Here is a 21,582-nt window from a genome sequence, read left to right as displayed (position 1 = left end):
ATTAATTGTAATTTGGAAATCTTTAATATAATTGTTAATATTTTACAATTCTTTTGAGAATTTTTTGTAGATATCCTTTCATTCACTACTTTATTTGGTGGTGTTCTTGATCTTAATGTATTTGTGTTATTTTCCATATCTGTTCTTTACCGAGGTATTTGATATATACTTTTATTCATTATTGCTGCTTTTTTTTTAGTTTCATTGATTTTTGTCAGTGCAAAAGCTTTTCAATTTTATATAATTGAAATTGACTATCTTTTGTCATTACTTTTGCCCCTTTCTCCCTAACCATGGCTTTCATTTAAAAAAAAAAAAAAAAAAAAAAAAAAGTATTTATTTATTGGGTACGTTTTGAGTTCCAAGTTTTCTCCTTCCTTTTGTCCTCCAACCCTGCATTAGAGAAAAATCAATATTTTATAGAGTTATATATGTGAAACTACACTTTGATATTTCAGTTCTTTGTCTGGAGGTGTGGATAGCATTTTCCTTCATAAGTCCTTCCTAATTGCTTTGCCGCCTCATATTACTCAGAATAGCTTAATCATTCAGTTACTCTTTTAACAATATTACTATTACTTTATATACAATGTTCTCTTGGTGGTTCTTGTTTGATTCTACATTACTTCATGCAAGTCTTTCCATGTTTTTCTAAAAACAACTTCTTGCCATTTCTTACAGCTCAGTAATATTCCATCATAACATTGTGATTTTTTACCTAAAATTTTAATAATCAAGAGACTTGAACATTTCATCATACAAAGAAAAACAAAAAAATGGAATATAATATATGAAACTGAACTGTTACATGGTTAGTCTACCTTCTACATACAGCTTTATACATTTATTTTTTAAAAAAGATTAAAAAATATATTTATTTTTGCATTGCCTAAGTTTCCCTTGAATCCTTCTCCTTTCCCCTTTCCTCATCCTTTATAACAAATAATTTTTTTTTTAAAGAGGAAGAAGAGGAAAAAATCCAGCAAAACTGGTCAACACTTCCGAAAAAATCTAACATACGCAATGATTCACACCCTTGGACCACAACCTCTGCAGAGGAGCAGGGGGGCGGGGGAGAGGTATCTATTCATATCTCTTCATTGGAGCCAATCATATTTGTAGTTTCACAACATACATTTTTGATTGTTTTGTGGTTACTGATCTTTCCATTTACTTGGCTGTAGTCATTGTGTGTATTGTTTTTTGACTTTGCTTAATTCACATTATATCATTCAGTCATGAGTTCAGTGCTTCTCTATTATTGTTCATTGTTTCTTTTAGTGCATCTATATTCTGTTCATTCATATAGTGTGATTTGTTTATTCATTACCCAGTTTATAGATGTCCACTTTTTTCAGTTCTTTCCTTACCATGAAAAATTGCTAAATAGTTTCATATGTAAGGTGCCTTTCTTTGTTAATGACTTCCTTGGGACACATGCTTAACAATGGAATCTCTGGTTCTAAAGGTATGGACCTTTCCATCACTTTATCTGCATAATTTCAAATTGCTTTCCAAAGTTGTTGTACCAATTTACAAACTCTACCAGTTATATATAAGAGTACCTGGCTTTCCATAGCTCCTCCAACATTAATTTAGTCTTTTGTTATCTTAGCCAATTTTTTGGGCAGGAGATAAAAATTCGATCATTTTGGTTTTATATTTTTCTTAGAGATTTGAAATATTCTCTGTTATTGTTAATAGTTTGGATTTCTTTTGAGAACTATTTGTTCATTTCTTTTAACCATTTTTCTATAATAGCCTTTAAAACTCAGACATTTATCTTGGATTTAATATAACATAAGGTGTAAAATAGTAATCCAAGCTTAATTTCTGTCAATCTGTTCCTTAGTTTTCCCGGTAGTTTTTTATCAGCTAGGGGATTATTTCTCAAATAATTTGTATTCTTAGTTTATTAAAAATAGAATTATTTAGTCTGTTTCTACTTTTCTTTATCTAGGCTGGTCCTTTTTTTTTTTTTTTCTTTTTCTTTGTTTTTTTTTTTAAACCAATATCAGTTTAAGTTACTGTTTTATCATATAATTTGAGATCTGGAAATTAAACAGTGGAGAACATGAAATTTGCAGTATTGCCTTTAAAAGTAAAACTAGCTATTTTGGCTCCAAGTAGGCAGACTAAGGGATGAAATTTATTTAGAATATAAAATTACAAGTTGTTAATATGTTGATATGGATGAATTTTATGACACTGATTTTCCCTAACCTGCTTTATCATGCTTTTGAAATAGTTAGGAGTACATAAAAGTTTACATTTGTGCCCTAATGTAATTTTAGTCTTGTTAATAAGTCAGTTTCAGATTCTGTAGCTATATTTACCATTGTGGTACCTTCACTTTTTAATTTTTAATTTGTCTTTGAAATTAGTTTCTTTCTGAATTTAAACATCAACTAAGCATTTCCATATACATAGTAGAATTCCCAAACAGATTCCATATGAAATTTAATATATTCCCAATTGTTCCTTTTAAAAAAAAATATTATTCCATATTACATTACTTTCAAAACTGTTCTTAATTGTATTTATTTTCTTCTGTCCAATTAAAAAGAAATCTTACAATAACGTCCCCCCGCCCTTCTTTTTTTTTTTTTTTTTTGCATTATTGTTAATGATTAGTGTCTACCTTCCCTTCCCTATTAAAAACTGAGAAATGAAAGGGGGGAAAAGTTTTGTAACAGATCAGAATAAGTAAAACAAATCAAACCTACACACTTAACATATCCAAAAATCTGTCTCTGGACTTTGTGTCAGTCACCTCTCTATTAGGAAATAGATCATATACTTCATCATTGGTCCTCTAAAAACTGATTTAGTTATTACATTGAGTTCTTCATTATTTCCAACTTGTTTTTCTGTATAATGTTGCTTTCCTTGTAAAAATTATTCAAATTCTTATGTTACTCAGTTCATACAATCCAAGATTTAAAAAAAAATTTTCTCTTTCATCAGTTTCTGTATTCTCCAAAATTGTCTCTTTCATTATTTCTATTTGATGTATTCTAGTTTTAGGAAATTGCATTTATTTTCTTTTTTTTTAAGCTTTTTATTTTCAAAGCATATGCATAGTTTTCAGCATTCAGTCTTGAAAAACCTTGTGTTCCAAATTTTTTTTCTCCAGCCCCCATCCCTTCCCCTAGATAGTAAGTAATCCAATATATATTAAACATGTGAAATTCTTCTATACATATTTCCACAATTATGCTGCATGAGAAAAATCAGATCAAAAAGGAAAAAACATGAGAAGGAAAACAATGCAAGCGAATAACCAAAAAATAAAAATACTTATGTTGTGATCCACACTCGGTCCCCACAGTCCTCTGGGTGCTGGCTCTCTTCATCACAAGACCATTGGAACTGGACTGAATCACCTCATCATACCTAATGTCCATCAGAATTGATCATTGTAAAATCTTGTTGCTGTGTACAATTTCTCTTGGTTCTACTCACTTCACTTAGCATCAGTTCATGTACAGACTTACAGAGGTCTGGAGACCTCTCTGAAATCATCCTGCTGATTGTTTCTTACAAAACAATAATAATTCCATAACATTCATATGCCATAACTTATTCAGCCATTCTCCAACTGATGGGCATCTAGGAGTGTGTATTTCTTGAGTAAAGTTTGACACTTTCTCTTCTAAGCTATTTAGTCTCCTGACTCTTTCTTCCAGCTCTTTTATCTCATAAAAAAAGATTTACTAATTTCTCCTTTGTATTCTTTTCAGAAAATACATCTTTCCCCTTTAACTCTATGTAATGTTATGAAGTTGAGTTGCAGTAGTTTTTGATACTAGTTGATTTTTTATTTACTCACTTATCCACCTTTAGTTTCTGAATTGGTTCAGACTCTAATCCATGCTTCACTTTTGGATAGGGTGTTAATTGATTGATTTTTCTTTGAATTCTTGAATTGGCTTCCTGAATAAGGCTCCCTGAATTCTTGAGGTTCAGAGTGCTAAATCTTCAGGCCCTTTCTATTGTCTTTAAGGGCATTAGGATCATTGGATATAGAGTATCCAATTCTGGAGCAACATACTGGTCAATACTGTCATATTATCTGCTTCTATTCTGTAGGTTTCCAAGAGCCTCACCTTGGGCCTTTCTGGTTATCCCATTACCCAGGAATTTTAACTGGGGAGCCTACTACTCATTCTGTCTCTAACAAGGACTCCTTGCAGCTACATACATATCATTTCTGATTGTTAGAGGGAACTCCCTTTTTTATTCCTATTCCCTTTTTTTTTTTTTTTTTTTTGGCAGGCATGCAGTATTGGACTATAAATCACTATGTAGTTTCTAATTGGATTTTCTTGATCCTTATTCAGTTTGGTGTGAACATTTAGGTTTTGTTGTAGTAGGGAGGAATGGAGATATCTTGGCAGGAAGTTTTGAATTTTAAATAATTTAAACATTTTTGAATTTGAAAGATTAGCTGAATTGAACAATTTAACGTAAAGTAGAGAAAAAGGATTGCATAGGAAACTATAAATCATGCTCCTTCATTAGTCTTCTGGTGTAGTGTTTATTCTGTTCATCAATGAGAAATACTCAGTTGTTTTTATCAAAGTATTAGTCTATGAGTTTTAATTCTGTTTATTTTACTTTGTAGTCATTCATATAACTTCTGACGTTTCTTTATGTATACCTTTTGATATTTCTGATGGCACAATAGTGTTTCACAATTGTCTTTAGTGATAATGTGATTCACTATAACAAATATAAGCATTTATATCATCAATTAATTTAGCGATTGGTTTTGTAAATATATAAAAACCTTTATAGAATTTTTTTCTGATTTTTTTTTAATTAAACTTTTTATTTGTAAAACAATATGCATGGATAATTTTCAACATTCACCTTTGCAAAATCTTGTGTTCCAAAAAAAATCTCTTTTGAAAAAAATTTTTTTCCATGAACAGGGATTTTCTTTTCTTTCTACCTCACTCCCTAATTAGAAATAAAAAAGAAAAAGAAAAAATGGAACCCTCGTAATATGAATAGTTGGGAAAAATAAATTCCCACATTGTCCGTGACTAAAAATGTAATTCTCATTTTTTATCTTGGGTTCATCAAGGTTGTGAAATGAAATCTTAAAAGAATTCTTTTGACTTTTTTTTTCTCTTTTTAAATAATGATTGAGAACAGTATTTCAAATGTTTTAACTTTTTGTTGAGAATTTTTTCTTATCCTTTCCAAATTTGCTTATTCATATTTTTTATATATATCATCCCATTTTCTGATCCTCATTTCCTAGCAAGAATATTAAGAGTAAATTATTTTTATGGACTTCGGTCCCAGGATTCCCTTAAATGTGTATCCTTTTTGTAGCTGCCAAATTATATTTTTTAAAACACTGAAGTGGGAGTATCATGCCTCTGCTTAAGAAATATTTAGTGGATCCTTATTGTCTAAGGGATAAAATATATAATCTTTAACCAGGCATTTAAAAACACCTACAATCTGTCTAATGCATATCTTTCTAGTTTTTCATATTACTTATTTTCATGCATATTTTCAGTTATACTGGCCTGTTAGCTGTTCTGTCCATGAGATTCTATCTTTCAATTATGCCTTATCATTTTCCTTTTTTTCTGGAATGTGTATTACCTCCTATCTCCATCTTGTAAAATTACTAGCTTCATTTAAAGCACAGCTTTTGTTGCCCCTTCCTAAACAAAACTTCAGTCTTCTCTCCCAATCAATGCTTTTTCTTTCTTGAAATGACTTTGTATTTATTGTTTTATTCCCACCTCCATACATTTCTTAATGATATTAAATTAATATACCTTGCACATAGTGGCTTCTCAAGAAATATTTGTTTGAATTTGAGACCTTGTGAGAAAGTCGTTATTAGATAAAATGGCATTTGAAGTGTGCTTTTGAAAAAGTGGGTAGTAGTTTTGGGCTAGGGAGTATTTTCCAGACTCAGGATAGAAAAATATTTTATAGAATAGGGAGATTATAGGGAAGAGTAATTTGAGAAAGCTAAAAAAGTAAGAGTTATCAGTAGATTGAGTAGATCTTTGAATGCTAAATAATTTGAGCTTTATAGAGAATAGAGAACTACTGAAGATTAAAAAAAAGATTTGCATATAAAACTTAGTCACCATTTCCCTAATTTAGATCTAAATCCCTTGAAGGAAAAGATTATATATTGTTCCATGTTGCTTCTAATATTAGCTTTTAGATCAAATATGTAAAATTAAATTTCTTTGAAAGGGGAAAAATAAGCTGCTATATATGTGGTATATCTGTTGTGATGTTTAAAAAGTTCAGGCAACATAATTTGTATAAAATGGGTAATTAATCATTTAAACTTTTTTTATTTTAATAGTTTTTATTTACCAGATATATGCATGGGTAATTTTATAAAATTGACAATTGCCAAACCTTTGGTTCTAATTTTTCCCCTCCTTCTCCCCCCCCCCCCCATGGCAGGTTGACCAATACATGTTAAATATGTTAAAGTATAAATTAAATGCAATATATGTATACATGCCCAAACAGTTGTTTTGCTGTACAAAAAGAATCGGACTTTAAAATAGTGTCCAATTAGCCTGTGAAGGAAATCCAAAATGCAGGAGGACAAAATTAAAGGGATTGGGAATTCTATGTAGTAGTTCATAGTTATCTCCCAGAGTTCTTTCATTGGGTGTAGCTGGTTCAGTTCATTACTGCTCTATTGGAACTGATTTGATTCATCTCATTGTTGAAAATGGCCACATCCATCAGAATTGATCATCATATAGTATTGTTGTTGAGTTATATAATGAGCTCCTGGTCCTGCTCATTTCACTCAGCATCAGTTCATGTAAGTCTCTTCAGGCCTTTTTGAAATCATCCTGCTGGTCATTTCATACAGAACAATAATATTCCATAATATTAATACACCACAATTTAATCAGCATTCTCCAATTGATGGGTATCCACGTGTAATGCTGAAGAAACTGAGGCAAGATAGAGATTAGAGAGTTTTAAATATTTTATTAATTGGAGAGTTTAATTGACTGGACAGAACTCTCGTCTCAGAGCATCCAGTAATGAATGGGGGAATGATAAACCCTTTTATAGCTTTTCAGACAAAGGAAAGGAAGAAGAGCGGGAAAAGTTAGAAGCCTTGGTTCTGTCAGGATGGGAGGGAGGCTGTAAATTCTTGCTAAAAGCCATTGTCAGAATGTTTGAATAACAGAAGTAAAGATGTCAGTGGAGTATCCGAGATAGTCTTATCTTTTGGAATATTTTAGAGGGGCAGTGTCACAAATTCTTGAGGGCAGAAGGAGCTAGGAGCCAGAAAGTCTGACATGCTTCTCATCTCCCATTGACAATTTATAACCTTAGAGCAAATGGTCCTCAGTCTTAATGAACCAGGGGGGTTTTACAACTTAAGGGACTGAGGCAGAACAGTTAAGGAAACTGAAATAGAACAATTCAGGGAAACTCAGGACAATAAGGGAAACTAGTGCAGGGAAACTGAGGTAGAACAGCTCAAGGAGACTGCGGCATAATACATGTAGTTTCCAGTTTCTGGCCACAAAGAGGGCTGCCACAAACATTCTTGCACATACAGGTCCCTTTCCCTTCTTTAAGATCTCTTTGGGATATAAGCCCAGTATTAACACTGCTGGGTCATAGTTTGATAACTTCTTGAGCATAGTTGCAAATTGTTCTCCAGAATGGCTGGATGTAATTTAGTCATTTTATTAATAAAAGAGGTTATTGTCACTCTTAAATTCCCAAAGATCCCTCATCTCATGATGGTGGCCTCTTTGGAAGAGTGGGTGTTCCTGAAGTGGTAATCAACTTTGATTGCTAACAATAAGAAATGGGCTCATTCCGATGAGGGGCTGAGAGGGTGACATTTTGATAGTTTTGGGTAGTGACTGTCTTTATACTCAGCTTATTCCTAGCCTGGGGCAATCTAGACAAAGGAAATTCCCCTACCCAAACTTGCTTGCTTAAGAGGAACACTGTGGGCAAGAATTTACCTTAAATTAGAAATCTGATCTATTTTAGAGTAGCAACCATACCCAGAAATGAGGAGAATGGTGATCCTATCTTTCATAAGCTTTGTCCTTTCGATATTGGGTTTTGGACAAGAAAATAGGATAGGGTCACTCCAATTGTAATAATGGACTTTTAGTATGAGTGAGAAATAATCAGATCTCTCACTATTTGTCTATAAGTCTGTAAATAGATATCAAGAGAAAAAGAGAGCTATAAAGTGAAAAATACTTAATAATCTCATTGGCATAGGTACTGTATTCATGCAGATCATGATTTCTGTGTCTTTAAAAATATTTATAATGATTCCTATCTCCCTATTAGACTGAAGCCTCTCTTGTGGCTAAGAGACACAGTTAGCAATAAATATTCACTGCCAATACTGTGGCTGACAAACTTCACCCTCTTCCTGTCTTAGGAGCTTTGGGTGCTCCAGATTCTTTTCTGTTCTTTTTTCTTTCTGTTGTGCTGCATTGTAGGCTTCAGTTTGGTGAATCCAGAACCTCTCTACACTTCTGGCCCCAATGGGAGATTATTGGGTGGGAGAAGAAAGATAAAGACTTGAGTTAAAGTTTTAAAAAAAGAATTTTGAAGATATAGAGATTTACTCGAGTTTGGAATTGTGAATAAAGCCCAGGATTAAATTTAAGGTGGGGAAATTTGGCACTCTTCCAGGAGAACTGGACCTGAAAGAAAAGGACTTTTAAAGGAGAGAGTTTGGTGTTATTGTAAAATGTTGTTAATGAGGTAAGAATTCTTCAGTATGTAATTGGCTACAATAGTTGGTAGCAAGATCTGTCAGAAAAAAAGGAATAGGAATCTTGGTTTACAGAAAAGGAGAATAGGAGGAAATTCTGTGGTAATCTTCAAAGACTTTACAGTGTTGTCTTTCTGCTATATATTATTATGTGTTGTCAAGGTGCAAATTCATCTCTTTCCCAGAAAAAGGACTTTGAGAAAGGCTTCCCTACTTTTATTATTTATTATTGTTGATTCATTAAAAAAAACTGGAAGGAAAAGGATGTGAAGAGGTAAAAGAGTCCTAAACTGTCAGGGGTTTGAAAGGTGGAAAAATCTAACACAGAGGATTATTGAACATTTGGAGCTAAGTAAAAAAAATTAAAGAACTTCTCTAAGAGAAACAGCTGCTGTTTTATCAAGAGTGATCATGTGAATCCACAAATGCTGTGAAATACAACAATATACAGGTTCTTTGGTGTGAGATAGAAGAGAGTAGTAGTGTGGTGGTTGGTGATTCCCTCTTGAGAGATACTGAAATATAACTATGTTGACTTGATAATAGAAATAAGCTTACTGTCTTCCTGAGCTACATATGGCCTACACATGATGGAGAAATTTTTAGAATTTTTAGGATTTGACAAAGATGATTACTACTATTCATTTCTGATGGTAACCTGAACTCAAATTATATTGCTGAGAGGAATCTGAAAATCATTGCTAAGATTATGAAATTATGGACCAGAAGATCAAAGGAGGACAAAGATTTATCATTTCTGATAATAAGAGGACGAGTGACTCCGAAGATAGTCAGATTTGAAAATGAAAAGTTGATTTAGATGATTTTTTTTTTTTTTTTTAGTAATAGAATTAAAATTTACATTTCTTAAAATATAGAAATATTTTGGTTAGAATGGTAACCTGAAAGGTTGTAGAAAAGCTCAGTTCTCTCATAGAAACCCCATCAAACATATGAAAAGAGCCCCAGAAAAGCTAATGATAATACTTGTTTTTTTGCACAAGGCCATTGTGGGTATTTGTTTTGCTTGATTCTATATTTGTTTCAAGAGTTTTGATAATTCATTTTTAATTGGGGAGGGAACTGGGAGGTTGAGGGGTAGGTTTTTGTTATTTGAAAACAATAAAAGTTAATTTTTAAAACTTACCATAGACAAATTTGAAAAAGAAACAGAAATAAGCTTTACCATCATCTACAATTGTACACTCCGATAGTAGAAGCTGGTAGAAGAGTTAAATCAGAGAAGTCAATGCTAGCTCAGATAAATGTAGAAATAACATTGGCTGTGGGAGGGATCAATCCAGAGAAACCAGCTCAAATTTTGGTAATTGGGCCAAAAACTAACAGAAATGGGGAGAGAAGGTAAGTTAGCCAGACTGTGCTTTGGACAAGGAATCCTAAATCATTGTAGTCCTATTAACAGAGTATTTGGAACTAATCTTGGCTCTTCACTACAGAAGTAGGACAAACTTAGTCCTAGTAGGTCAGTATGCAGGGAGACAGGGCCTAGAAATAGTAGGAGGCAAGACTAACTTAGGTCCTGCACATCAACCCCCAGAGGACTGAGAATAGAAAACTAAGCCCAGTGTGATTTCCAACATTACACTGGTGGTGACTATTAGGGCCACAGCAAAGATGGAACCAATTTGTCATTAAGAAGCCAGGAGAGGAAAGAGGCCAATTGAAATAAATCTTCAGAGGTCCACAAAGAGATTGAGATACAAGTTAGAAATTAAGGCAGAAGATAAAGGCTAATCAAGTTGACTTGTACTTTAGAAAGATCCTAAGTGGGGAAGGACTTGAGTAGGCGACCATCCAGAAGACTATTTCAAGAGTCCCTATAATATGACAAGAATTTAGAAAAGATGTTATAAAGTAAGTTGGTAACTGATTGGGCTTGTAAGAAAATGAAGAGTTGAGAATAATGCCTATAGGGGCTATAATTCTGGGTGTCTAGATGGTGGGAGGTACTCTTTACAGTAAAATGAAAAGTAGGAAAAGAGCATTTTGAAAGAGGAAGAATTCAATTTGGGTTATGTTTAGTTTAAGATGTCTCAAGGACATCCTGTTTGAAATGTCCAATGGTTATTTGGTGACAGAAGGGAAAAAATTGTTGAATGACACAATATAAAATAAGATTAAGGATGCATAACCACCCATTCCAGGCCAGAAACAGCAGTGTCATGTAGAGATAGAACTAATAAGCATGATCTATCTCAGAGTGCCAGAGTGGGGGGATAACCTGAATGCAAAATCCCAATTTAAGATCTGAGGCAAAAAAAAAAGAATAAACAATATTGCAAACACAAGAAATACTGTGGGGTTGGAAAAATGCAAGATAGAAACTGGGAGAAGAAAGTAATTGCACAATTATAAGCTAAATCTCAGAGAAAAAACCGTGGCCACAAAAATTACAAAAGGCTGAAAGAATTGGAGCAAAGGGTAAAACATGCCATTAGGAATAAAGTGACAGCTTTAAATTACTAATAAAAATTAAAATGACAAGAATTCCCAGATTTGCTAAAATGTTAAAAGACAAGAATAGTCAATGTTAGTAGGGTTGTTAAAAATAGCTTCCTGTGAATTGGTACTACTGTTACTGGAAAGCAGTTTGGAATTATGTAAATAAGGTAAGTAAATTTCTATACTCTTTAACTCCGAGATTCTGCTGTTAGGCACAAATTCCAAGGAAGTCATTGATAAAAAAAAGAAAGGCTCTTTGTTCACCAAAATATTTATTGCAACATTTCATAGTATGAAAGAATTGGAAACAAAATACAAGTACATTCATTGGGGAAAGGGAGGTGGCTAAGTAAATGATGATATGTAAATATGTATTACTGTGCTGCAAGAAATATCAAATATGTCGAATTCAGAGATTAATGAAAAGATTTACATGAACTAAAATAATGAAATAAGCAAACCCACCCTCCTCCACCCCATATACAATAACTACAACAATATAACTGGAAAGAACAATAATCATAAACAATTTGAATGTTGCAGAATTGCAGAAAACAAGCATGATTCCAAAGAAGTGGCATTAGTAGATATTTCTTCTCTTTCAGGGAGATGGTGAAATATGTGAATGGAGAAGATTGCATTAATTGTCAGATTTTTTTTTTTTTAAGTTTTTGTTTTTGCTGATTTTTCCTCTCCTTTTTTCATTTTAAAAAAATTCTCTCATAAAAATATTTCTGTGGGAGTGGGAAAGGGGATGGACTTGGAAAAATGTACACAAAAGTTATCAAATTTTTTTGTAATGAATTCAAGAAGAAAAATCAAAAGAAGAGTTCAGAACAGAAGGTGGAAAACTTTGCCAAATAATGGACTCCCTGAAAAAGATAATGGAATAAAGAAAATTTAGATTCCATAAGACAAGAAATATTTGAACAAAGTCAAAGAATTAGGGGGGAATAAAAAAGGAAATATCAAATTTATTGATACCTAACTGTAATGTGTGAGCTAGCTTTCTAGAGAGCTTTGGAACCAGCAACAGAAACAAGTGACCTGGAAAATAGGCTAAGGAGAGGTAATTTAAAAATCATTTGATTCCCTAAAAATTGTGATCAAAAAACCTGAATACTATTTTAGCTAATTATAAAATTGCCCTGTGTTAATACACAGAGGACAGTTAAAATAGAACCTGCTTGTCACCCTCTTGAAAGAAACTCCAGACTGTAAATATTCAGAAATGTTATAGCCAAAATCTAGAGCTTCTAACTTACAACAAAAAAACAAAAACAAAAACCAGTGCTCTAAGCAGTCAGAAACCATAATAAAAAAATTTTGTAAGATGGCATATGATAAAGGATTATACCAAAGAATAATTTACTGCTGTAAAATTTGAGTACAATCCTATGGGGAAAAGACGTATAATAAAACATTTTAAAGCACTTCTAAAAGTGATATGCAAGTCATTTGAAAAAAAAATCTCCAAAAAAAAAAAAAAAATTACATTTGAATCATTGGGAGGAGCTATACAATGTTGAAGTACTTAATTCAAAAAAAATATTAAGTGACTTGCCCAGGGTCACACAGTAAGGAAGTGCTGTGTCTGAGGCCAAATTTGAATTCAGGTCCTCCTGACTTCAGGGCTGGTGCTCTATTCACTGCACTAACTAGCTGCCCCCTAAGTACTTATAGATTTTTTATCTCCAAGACTTGCTGGAACTCTTATCTTCCCAGAAATCAGCAGGAGTCAGGATCACTAAACATCTTTATTCAGGATCTTTACAGTCGCCTCCAACGCCAGGTCAGGAGTGCGAGTGAGCATGAGTTCCACCACCCAAGTTTCTCCTACTCCTCCCACACAAGTTGCTTCCCCCTCTTTGTCTCACCAATCAAGTCATCACAGAACAGCTGGGGAACCTTCAAACAAGTTAATAGGGAACCGTCCAATTGACAATTAGTCTCATGTGCTTCATTATCAAAGTGCATTGCTCAGTTCTAGCCCTTTACAAAGACTCACAAATATAGGGACTGATATGTATTTTTTTGTTGGTTTAAAGTAGAGAAAAGGAAGAGGTAAAGGAATGTACTATGGAAGAAATGAGTTAAGGGAAGGAATTTATTTCTCATAGACTATGAGGCAAAAGTATATACAAGCATGGAGAGGGGGTGAGGGAGAAATAGGAATATCTGGACTAACCAATTGGGATAAAGAATTGAATGAATATACATAGGAAATTAATCCTTTCTGCTCCCTCCTCTTTATTTGATAGTGATGAATCCTTCTCATGCTTTTTCTCTCTCCTTACTGGTGGGTGGTTTAAGGTGTGCTCTTGTCTCTTAGCAAGTCTTTTTTTTTTTTTTCCTCAGCCTCTTTATGGAGATTTAGTCAGGTACATCTTTGTACTGCTATTAATTGGATTTGTTTTTTAAGTTTAGGATAGTGTAATATCAAAGGCATAAAGGTCCTTATTCTCTTTCTCTGCGGATTTTATCAGATGAAAAAGTATTAATATTGCCACAGTAACTTGGAGCACTCAATTAAGAAAATTCTTATCAAGACAGAGGGTTGGTTCTATCCAATTTTTTTTTTTTTTTTTTTTTTTTATCTCTAGTCCAAGCATCAGGTTTTTTATGTTTGAAACAAATGGGTGATGCAGAAAATATTTAGGTTAAAAAAAAAAAAGCATGCAGCACATATTACAATATTGGATAGTTACAGGATTGGGAAGTTGAGGAAAGAATAGACTTTTGGGGTAAGTTCAGACACTAAAAGATTGCTTTCAAAACTAGCTTCAATCCAAAGCCTCTGTTCTAAGATGTATGCAGATGGCCCAACTTGATTTCTGTCATTGTGTTTCTTCTCTTTTCCCTGTTTTTTTTCCCTTCTTCCTCCATATGTCTCTGATTGTTTTTGTGTCAACTCATTAAGTCCAGAATGGGTTTTAGGAGTCCTTCCACAACTGCTGCTACTGCTCAGCTTTTGTTTCTTTTCTCTTCTTTCTTGTGAAGGCTGCAGCTGGGGAAGCTGATTACTATGGTAGTTCTTTGCAAGCTCACACCCAATTTAGGTTTAGTCTTATTCTTGTCTGTTAAGGTTTGTTCTAACTTAATCACATAATACTTCTTAGAAAAGTTAGGCAACCATTTAAGATGTAAAAATTAGTGTAAAAATAAATTTTTGGATTATGTAAGTCCCATAGTATAGATATTAAGGGAAGAGTCTTGTTCTATATTTCAGAATAATAGTAATATGTAATTTTGCATAGTAAAAGCCTTTTTGACTTTGTAAAGAGCAGCTAGGAGAGAGGGAAAAAGCATAGAAGGACATGAGGGAAGGAAATACACCCTTATACTTAAAGGCAGCATAAATGAAGTAATATCAGAACTAGATATGATAGCTCTAGTTAGTATCAGAATAGCTAAGACATTTTATAAAACTATTAAGATCTTTAACATCATACTTTTATCTTTGCTATATATGTTTATCTGAAAGAGGCTTATTGAGACAGCCAAGGATTAGTGTTATTTCTCCCTGTAATTTGATTAATTGTCCCTTCTAGTCTTTAGATACCATATCATTCAGTGCATTTATATGTAATATATACACAAAGTATTGATTCATTATGTTGTTTTTAAGCAAAATATAGTTAATCATACCTATTTTATTAATGCCTTGTCTGAGGTTATGATTACTTCTACTACAAAATAATTTTCACGAAGGATAATAAATTCTGCCCATCCTCTCACTTGAACTGTGTGAGAATGTTTATGCTGCTAGTGTATTTCTAATATATATTATTGGACAATGCATTCAAGTTCATTGTTATTTTCCTCTATTTTATGGATGAATTCATTCCAGTCAAATTGACCGATAGGATCTCTGTGTGTCCCTTTACCTTATCCTTTCTGTTTTAGCCAATGTTTTTGCACAGAATTCAGCATTTTTATTACAGAATATATAAAATATGAGGAAATCTACTTTCCAAGAGACACACAAGAATTGTATGACTAACACTACAAAATCCTCTTTATAGTGATAATTAGAAAATAATTTCTTACAATTTGTCCATGATAATGTAATAAAAACAATATCTTGAGTTAATTTACTGATTCAGTGCCATACCAAACAAACTACCAAAGGATTACATCATAGAATCAGATAGTTTAACAATTCTTCTGAAGAAATAAAAGATCGATTTTAAGGGATATAATGAAAAAGGGGAGAAGAAAAATCTAGGAGTAACTACTACAAAACAATAGTTATTTAAACAATTTGCTGCTGTTACAAGATAATGGTAGTTATAAGAAAATTGATCAGCAAAATTGATTAAGAACATAAGATCTAGATGCAAACAAATAGCTGTGTAGTTTCTATAAATTCAAGTACATATACTCATAAAAATTAAAAAAAACTTTAAAGAAAACAGTCTGGAAAAAATTAGATATAGATATAAATAACAGTCTGGAAAAAATTAGATATAGATATAAATAAAACTTAGATATAAAATGTTATATAAAAATTAGAGAAGACTGAAAGAAGGTATCTTTTACAGCTATAAATAGGCTAAATGTTCTTGGCCAAATAAGCTAGATGAGCATAAGAGACAAAATGGATAGTTTTGGTTACTTAAAATTAAAAGTTTGCATTACCAGAAACTGCAATTAGAATTGAAAGTGAAATGGTTAACGGGGTATGAGGAGGAGCTTTCAAATTTATTTTTTTATTTATTTTTTTTTTTTAATTTTTTATTTTATTTTATAATTATAACATTTTTTGACATCAAATTTATTTACCAAAGAGATGGTTTTCAGGATAGATATGGTAGATAGATTGGAAAAAAAAAGCCATTCCCTAATGGTTAAAATGGTCACCGGATACACATAGGAAGTTCTCAAGGGACGAATTTCAAGCCTTCAACCATATTAAAAAAAAAAAATCTCAATCATAAAAGAATTTCAAATAAAAAATTTTACTTCATAACCATCAAATTGACAATCACTAAAAAGGGAAAGTAATTATTGGAGGACTGTAAAACGACAAACCATTAAGAAATACATTTTTGAAACTGAACTGATCCAGTCACTTAGAATTATATGCAAGAAGTTACTAATTTAATACCCTTTCACCTAGTGGTACCACTACTAGTCGTATTTCTAAGAGATCAAGATAGGAAAATGATCCATACAATATAAAAATGTGTAACAATGTCTTTTGTTGTAGCAGAGATTTGGAAACGAAGTGGGGCATGACTGAAAAAATTATAACTGGATGTGAAATTATTTTTCTATAAGATATGATAAGACAGATTCAGAGAATCCTAGGAAAATGAAGTGAGCAGAACTAGGGAATTATTGGTACATTATTATAGCATTTGTAAAGGACAACAGCTTTGAAAATTTTAAGAATTCTGCTCAATCCACTGGCTAATAACAGCTTCAGAAGACTGATGATGAATATTCCTCTTGCTAGTGAAGTGATGAGCTACATAGGCACACTACAAGATATATGTTCCAGATGTGAGCAATACAACACATGGTTTGCTTGATTATACTTATATCAAAGAAGACCTTTTTTTGGAGTAGGAAACAGTTGGGAAGTATGCTGTAGTGATGTAAAAAAGCAAAGATAATCAGATGTTTTAAAAATATTCAGAGAGCAAAAGGAAGTTTAGAAGGGAACCTAGGCAAAAAGAATATTTCAATGCTATCACATTAAATTTTTATATAATAGATTCACAATTTCATAGGTAATTGTTCTCTGGCCTATGTATGTGGAAATATTCATGACTTTTGCTTTTCTAGGTTTTTTTTGTTTGTTTGCTTTTTTTTTTTTTTTTTTTTTTTTTTTTTTTTTTTAACTAAAACATAGGAATAATAGGTTTTTGGCTTGCACTGGTGTGCTACCAAACAGGCTAGATGATAATGTATTTGTCCAAAGTCCTGCAGATTCTAATCAAAAGAACTTTAAGCTGAAAATGGGAGAGAAAGAAAACTTCAGTCTGATCACCAACCAGAATAATTTGAGTAAATCTGATATAGGAAAAATAGGAGTAGAGATGCCCAGAAATCTAAAAAACAAAATCTAAAATCTAAGAAACAAGAAATATACCTATAAGCTCCAACAAATCTGTACAGAGTGATGATAACAGTGGCAAGCACACTAGATTCTAGGTTATATCATCTGGGTTTGAACCTCTTTTGATCCATAAAGTTAAAGGATCAGATTAGATTTTTTTTTTTTTTAGAGATGAGTACTCAAAAGTTATCTCAATCTATGCTTCCATATTTTTATTTTGTTGTATAAAGCAGACAAAGAACAAAGTGACAAGCAAAATGAACTACAAAACTAACTACAGAGAGGCAAATTTGACGTAATTATCACTGGAGGGTTTTTCACCAACCATGGATAAAATATGACATTGAAAAGATATAATTATTATGTGGGGTGGGATAGGTCTAAAAAAGATGAGGTAGGGAGAGATGATGTGACACAATCCTGTCATCCCTGCTAGTGGGGGAGGCTGAGGCTGATAAACCACTAGAGTCAATTAGATCTATTATCCATGTAAATCCCCAGACCTATGAGAGCCTGGGGAGGCAGGAAAGATAACAGACTGTGTAAATTGGGGTAAACCATTCTTCATTGGAGCCAACCAAACTTGGGACTAGGCTCCTGAGTAGCCACTGAATATCCAGCTAGGTTGAGAGAGGGAAACCCAGCTTTAAATAGGTCTTGAGTAGTAGTATGTGGGGAAGCATGATGAGTTTTTGAGTAAAGATAGGGGAAACTGAAGCGATACTGGATGCAAACAATCTGAATAAGAAAATGCAAAGTGGGGGACTAAAGGAACTTGATCACAAGCTTCATACAAATATATGATGATAGTGATCATTAATGGACTTAAATTTTCTAGAGAATTGTAGGAACTCCATGACTTTGTCTAGAGGTAGAAGAGCCTATGAGAGAAATTTCTATTCTGGAATTGATTCTAATCAAAGAGGAGGACCTACCAGGGTAAATAAATGAATTTACTCCTAAAGATAAAAAAGGAAAGGATCACTAAGCATATAGTTTGGCATCTCCAGTTAATAGTACTCAGCAAATAGTAAGTAGGAACTTTGCTTATTGAATGAACAAATTAATATATCCTAGATGTTGGGGAAGTACCTTTCGAAAAGTTGTAAGAATTAAAATTCTGTAAGGAAGGTCAGGAAAAATAAAAAGCTCTCAAGAATGAAATTCTGAAGAAAAAAAAAATTATTCCAATGAGGAGGAAAAAGAATAAATGAAAACTGCACATCAACTTATATTTTTGATATAGGAAATAAAAGGGCAAATAGAAGGTAAATATGAAAGTGTAGCATAGTCATCTTAGTATCAACAGCACTGATGCTCAGAATGTTGAAACTAATAAGGGAAAAAAAAAACAGGACACCAAAAAGCTCTTTTAGTTAATATTGTAGGAATTATTTTTAGTATGTAAAGAATAGCTAACAGCACCTACTATATAGCAGTGTTAGCCACTGTGCTAAATGCTTTATAATTATTCAATTCTCGCAGTCACCCTAGAAGATAGGTGGTGCTGTCCCTATTTTTGAAGCCAACAGGATTTACCAGGATCACACAGCTAGTAAGTATCTAAGGCTGACTTTGAACTCTTCTTAACTTAGGGCTCTATTCACTATGCCACTTAGAGACTGGTTCTAAGAGGTCTGAATTAAAATGTATAGCTCTTGTTTTAATCATGGTGTTCATAAAGTCTTGTACTTCTTAAATTTCTTCCCTCCATTTATTAGATTAGTTGTCTTTATGTCAGTTAACCAACTAATACACATTATTGTGCTAAGTGATAAATAAAAGTCTCTGTTCTCAAGGAGTTTATAACCAATTGGGGAAGATAAAGCATAAAAGGAAGGTGAAAGGGGAAGGAAAGAAGAAGAGAAGGTGCCTGGCTTGGAGAAGTCCAGAGAAGGGTATCAGGGTGAGACATGAAGTCTGAGTTGCCTTCTTATATGGAGATTCTGAAAGGAAAGGAAGAGGAGTAGAGAAAGTGTGAGTAACAGGGCTGATATGATCTTTCAGGATGAAGTTTCTGGGTGTGCATGATCAAAAAGTCTAATGGAATATAGTTGAGTGGCAAACTTATTATTTTTAGGCAGTTTACTTTGATATTTCCTGTTCAGTAAAATCATTGATTTGTGTTTGGTTTTTCAGGGAATTTGGTGTTTGGGCTAGATTTATTGATGCCTCTTGAGCCAAGTTATTCTGTTCTTTCATAGCTCTATTTCTTTGCCAATTTTTCCTTCAGACTTGCCTTTCACTGACAAACATTTTTTAAAAATTAAATCTTTTCCAGGAATTCTAGTTAAATTTTGGTAGCCACACTGTTTTTCTCTGAGACTTTGCTTATAAAGTTTTGTCATTCTCTTCTGGGTTTGTGTTTGGAGTATCCTTGCTGCCATAATTAGCTCTTTATGGTAGAATTCTTTTTTATTTTGCTCATAATTCTAGCCTACTTTCTGACTTTGCACTTGATATATTTGGAGTGGAATCTATGTACTTCTGGAGGGAAGATCTAGGCTGATCTTGTTGCTGCTTTCTGAGGGTATTAAGTGTTGTGGTATTTATGGATCTCAGGCAGAGGCTGGTGACTTCACCAGCTTTCAGTGCTCCCAAAGAGGTATGATCCACAGTAAAATTTTACAGTTCTCCCCCTGGTCTGAGTTCTGCAAGTTTCTGACTTGAGTTTGGGTTCAAGCAACAGTAGACCATTGCTAGACTCAACCACAATAAGCTCTGGTAGTCTAGAGTGATAGAATTATAGTGTTCCTTTTTTAGTCTGGAGTTCTTGGCCCTAATTATTTCTGTGCAGGCTTCAGATTGGGCTAGAACCTAGAACTGTGACTCTTGCTCTTCTCTTGGGAGTCAAGTTACATGAATGATGCTTGTTTCTGAACCTGCTCCTTTCTTGGTACATAACCAAGAGCTGTACTAGGGAGGGATATGGTGGGGGTAGGCACAGGTGCTCTTCTCACTCTGTCCTGAATTTGTGACTGGAATTGGATACTGGGTGACAAAGTTGCGAGTTGGTACTTGTCCTCTACAAGGTTCCCTCATAAGGGGCCTCTGTTTGATCCAGTATACAGTTTGTTCCTGATCCTCTACAGACCTCTCTGTCTCCTTATGTCAAAGTTGGCTAGAAAAATCACTCTTCGTGATTTTTTTTTCCTTGGATTTCCCTGAGAAATTTTGTTTTCTAAATCTGTTTTATTGGAGTTTTGGGGAGGAACTTTGTATTCCTTCCCTGCTATGTTGGCACTATCTTGGACTGACCTGCAAAAAGCATTTTGAGTACTAAGTTTTGTTTTTATATATCATCACTTTTACTTCTCAGTGTCATCCATGTGACAAAGCAAAAGTAACACTTCAAGAAAGTCTGTGCAATTATTTTAAGAAATTTGAATCGAATTTTGATTCTATTTTTGAATTGATTCTTTCTGTGTTACCATGAATGGATTGTATGACTACCTGAAGTCATGTTCCTTTTTCTTTTAAGTTCAAAAGTTCAAAAATTTAGCTTTCCCACAATGACCAGTTTTTTTCTGAGTTAAGTTTTAAAATTTAACTGTCCTATAAATCACTTTTCTTTTTTTTTAATGCTGAGGCAATTAGGGTTAAGTGACTCGCCCAGGGTCACACAGCTAATAAGTGTTGTGTCTGAGGTTAGATTTTAACTCAGGTCCTTCTGAGTTCAAGGCTGGTGCTCTATCCACTGCGCCACCTAGCTGCCCCCATAAATCACTTCATTTAAAAAACAACACAAAACATTATCTCTGTCACCTGCTTTCCTAGACCAATTATAGGAAATCTGTTCTCTTTTGACCACTAGATTTTTCTGGCATAAATAAAGGATAATGTTATATATCATTAATTGTTTTTATAAGGATCTACATGAACTCAAGTTAATCTGTAATTTCCCAGCAACAAAATAGGAGAGGTGGTTGTTAGCCTCATATTATTGATATCTATCCGATCATACTGGTCCTCACATCTGTGGTGTTTGACTTTGTAACCAATCATTATGTTTTCCATATCTATTATGCTACCTTCTAGTATTTGGATGTTCCACCTCTTGTCTATAAAAGTGGTTTATTAGCCCTCATTTGAAGTCTTTTGACTTGTTGATGTTATCTCTTTTATTGGTAATTACTAACCTTACCAATAAATTGATTGTGCTTAGAACTTTGTACCTCAGTCTATCTTATTTTCAGTTATGACAGTTTTATTTCCTTTATTCTCCACCTTTGCACCAAAAAAAGCTACATTTTCCAAAATTTAGACTTTTGAAGAA

The 21,582-nt window shown here is 33.2% G+C and overlaps 1 protein-coding gene across 2 annotated transcripts in view; it reads left to right on the top strand.

The window, feature by feature from the left end:
- The first annotated feature begins 793 nt into the window (after positions 1-793).
- SETX (senataxin) overlaps positions 794-21,582 on the top strand; it is a 76,122-nt gene continuing 55,333 nt past the window's right edge. Inside the window, exons 1-2 of one of the 2 annotated variants that reach the window (XM_074293941.1) lie at positions 794-811; positions 961-1,079. In XM_074293941.1, coding sequence (XP_074150042.1) covers positions 809-811; positions 961-1,079 — 122 coding nt within the window. In that variant the 5' untranslated portion in view covers positions 794-808. The remainder of the gene's footprint in view (positions 812-960; positions 1,080-21,582) is intronic. The other variant, XM_074293939.1, reaches the window with a different exon arrangement.

Source organism: Sminthopsis crassicaudata, chromosome 2 (genome assembly GCF_048593235.1).
Source record: "Sminthopsis crassicaudata isolate SCR6 chromosome 2, ASM4859323v1, whole genome shotgun sequence".
NCBI lineage: Eukaryota > Metazoa > Chordata > Mammalia > Dasyuromorphia > Dasyuridae > Sminthopsis > Sminthopsis crassicaudata.
The sequence above is the reverse complement of the archived record's forward strand: the minus strand, read 5'-3'. Positions and strand labels throughout refer to the sequence as shown.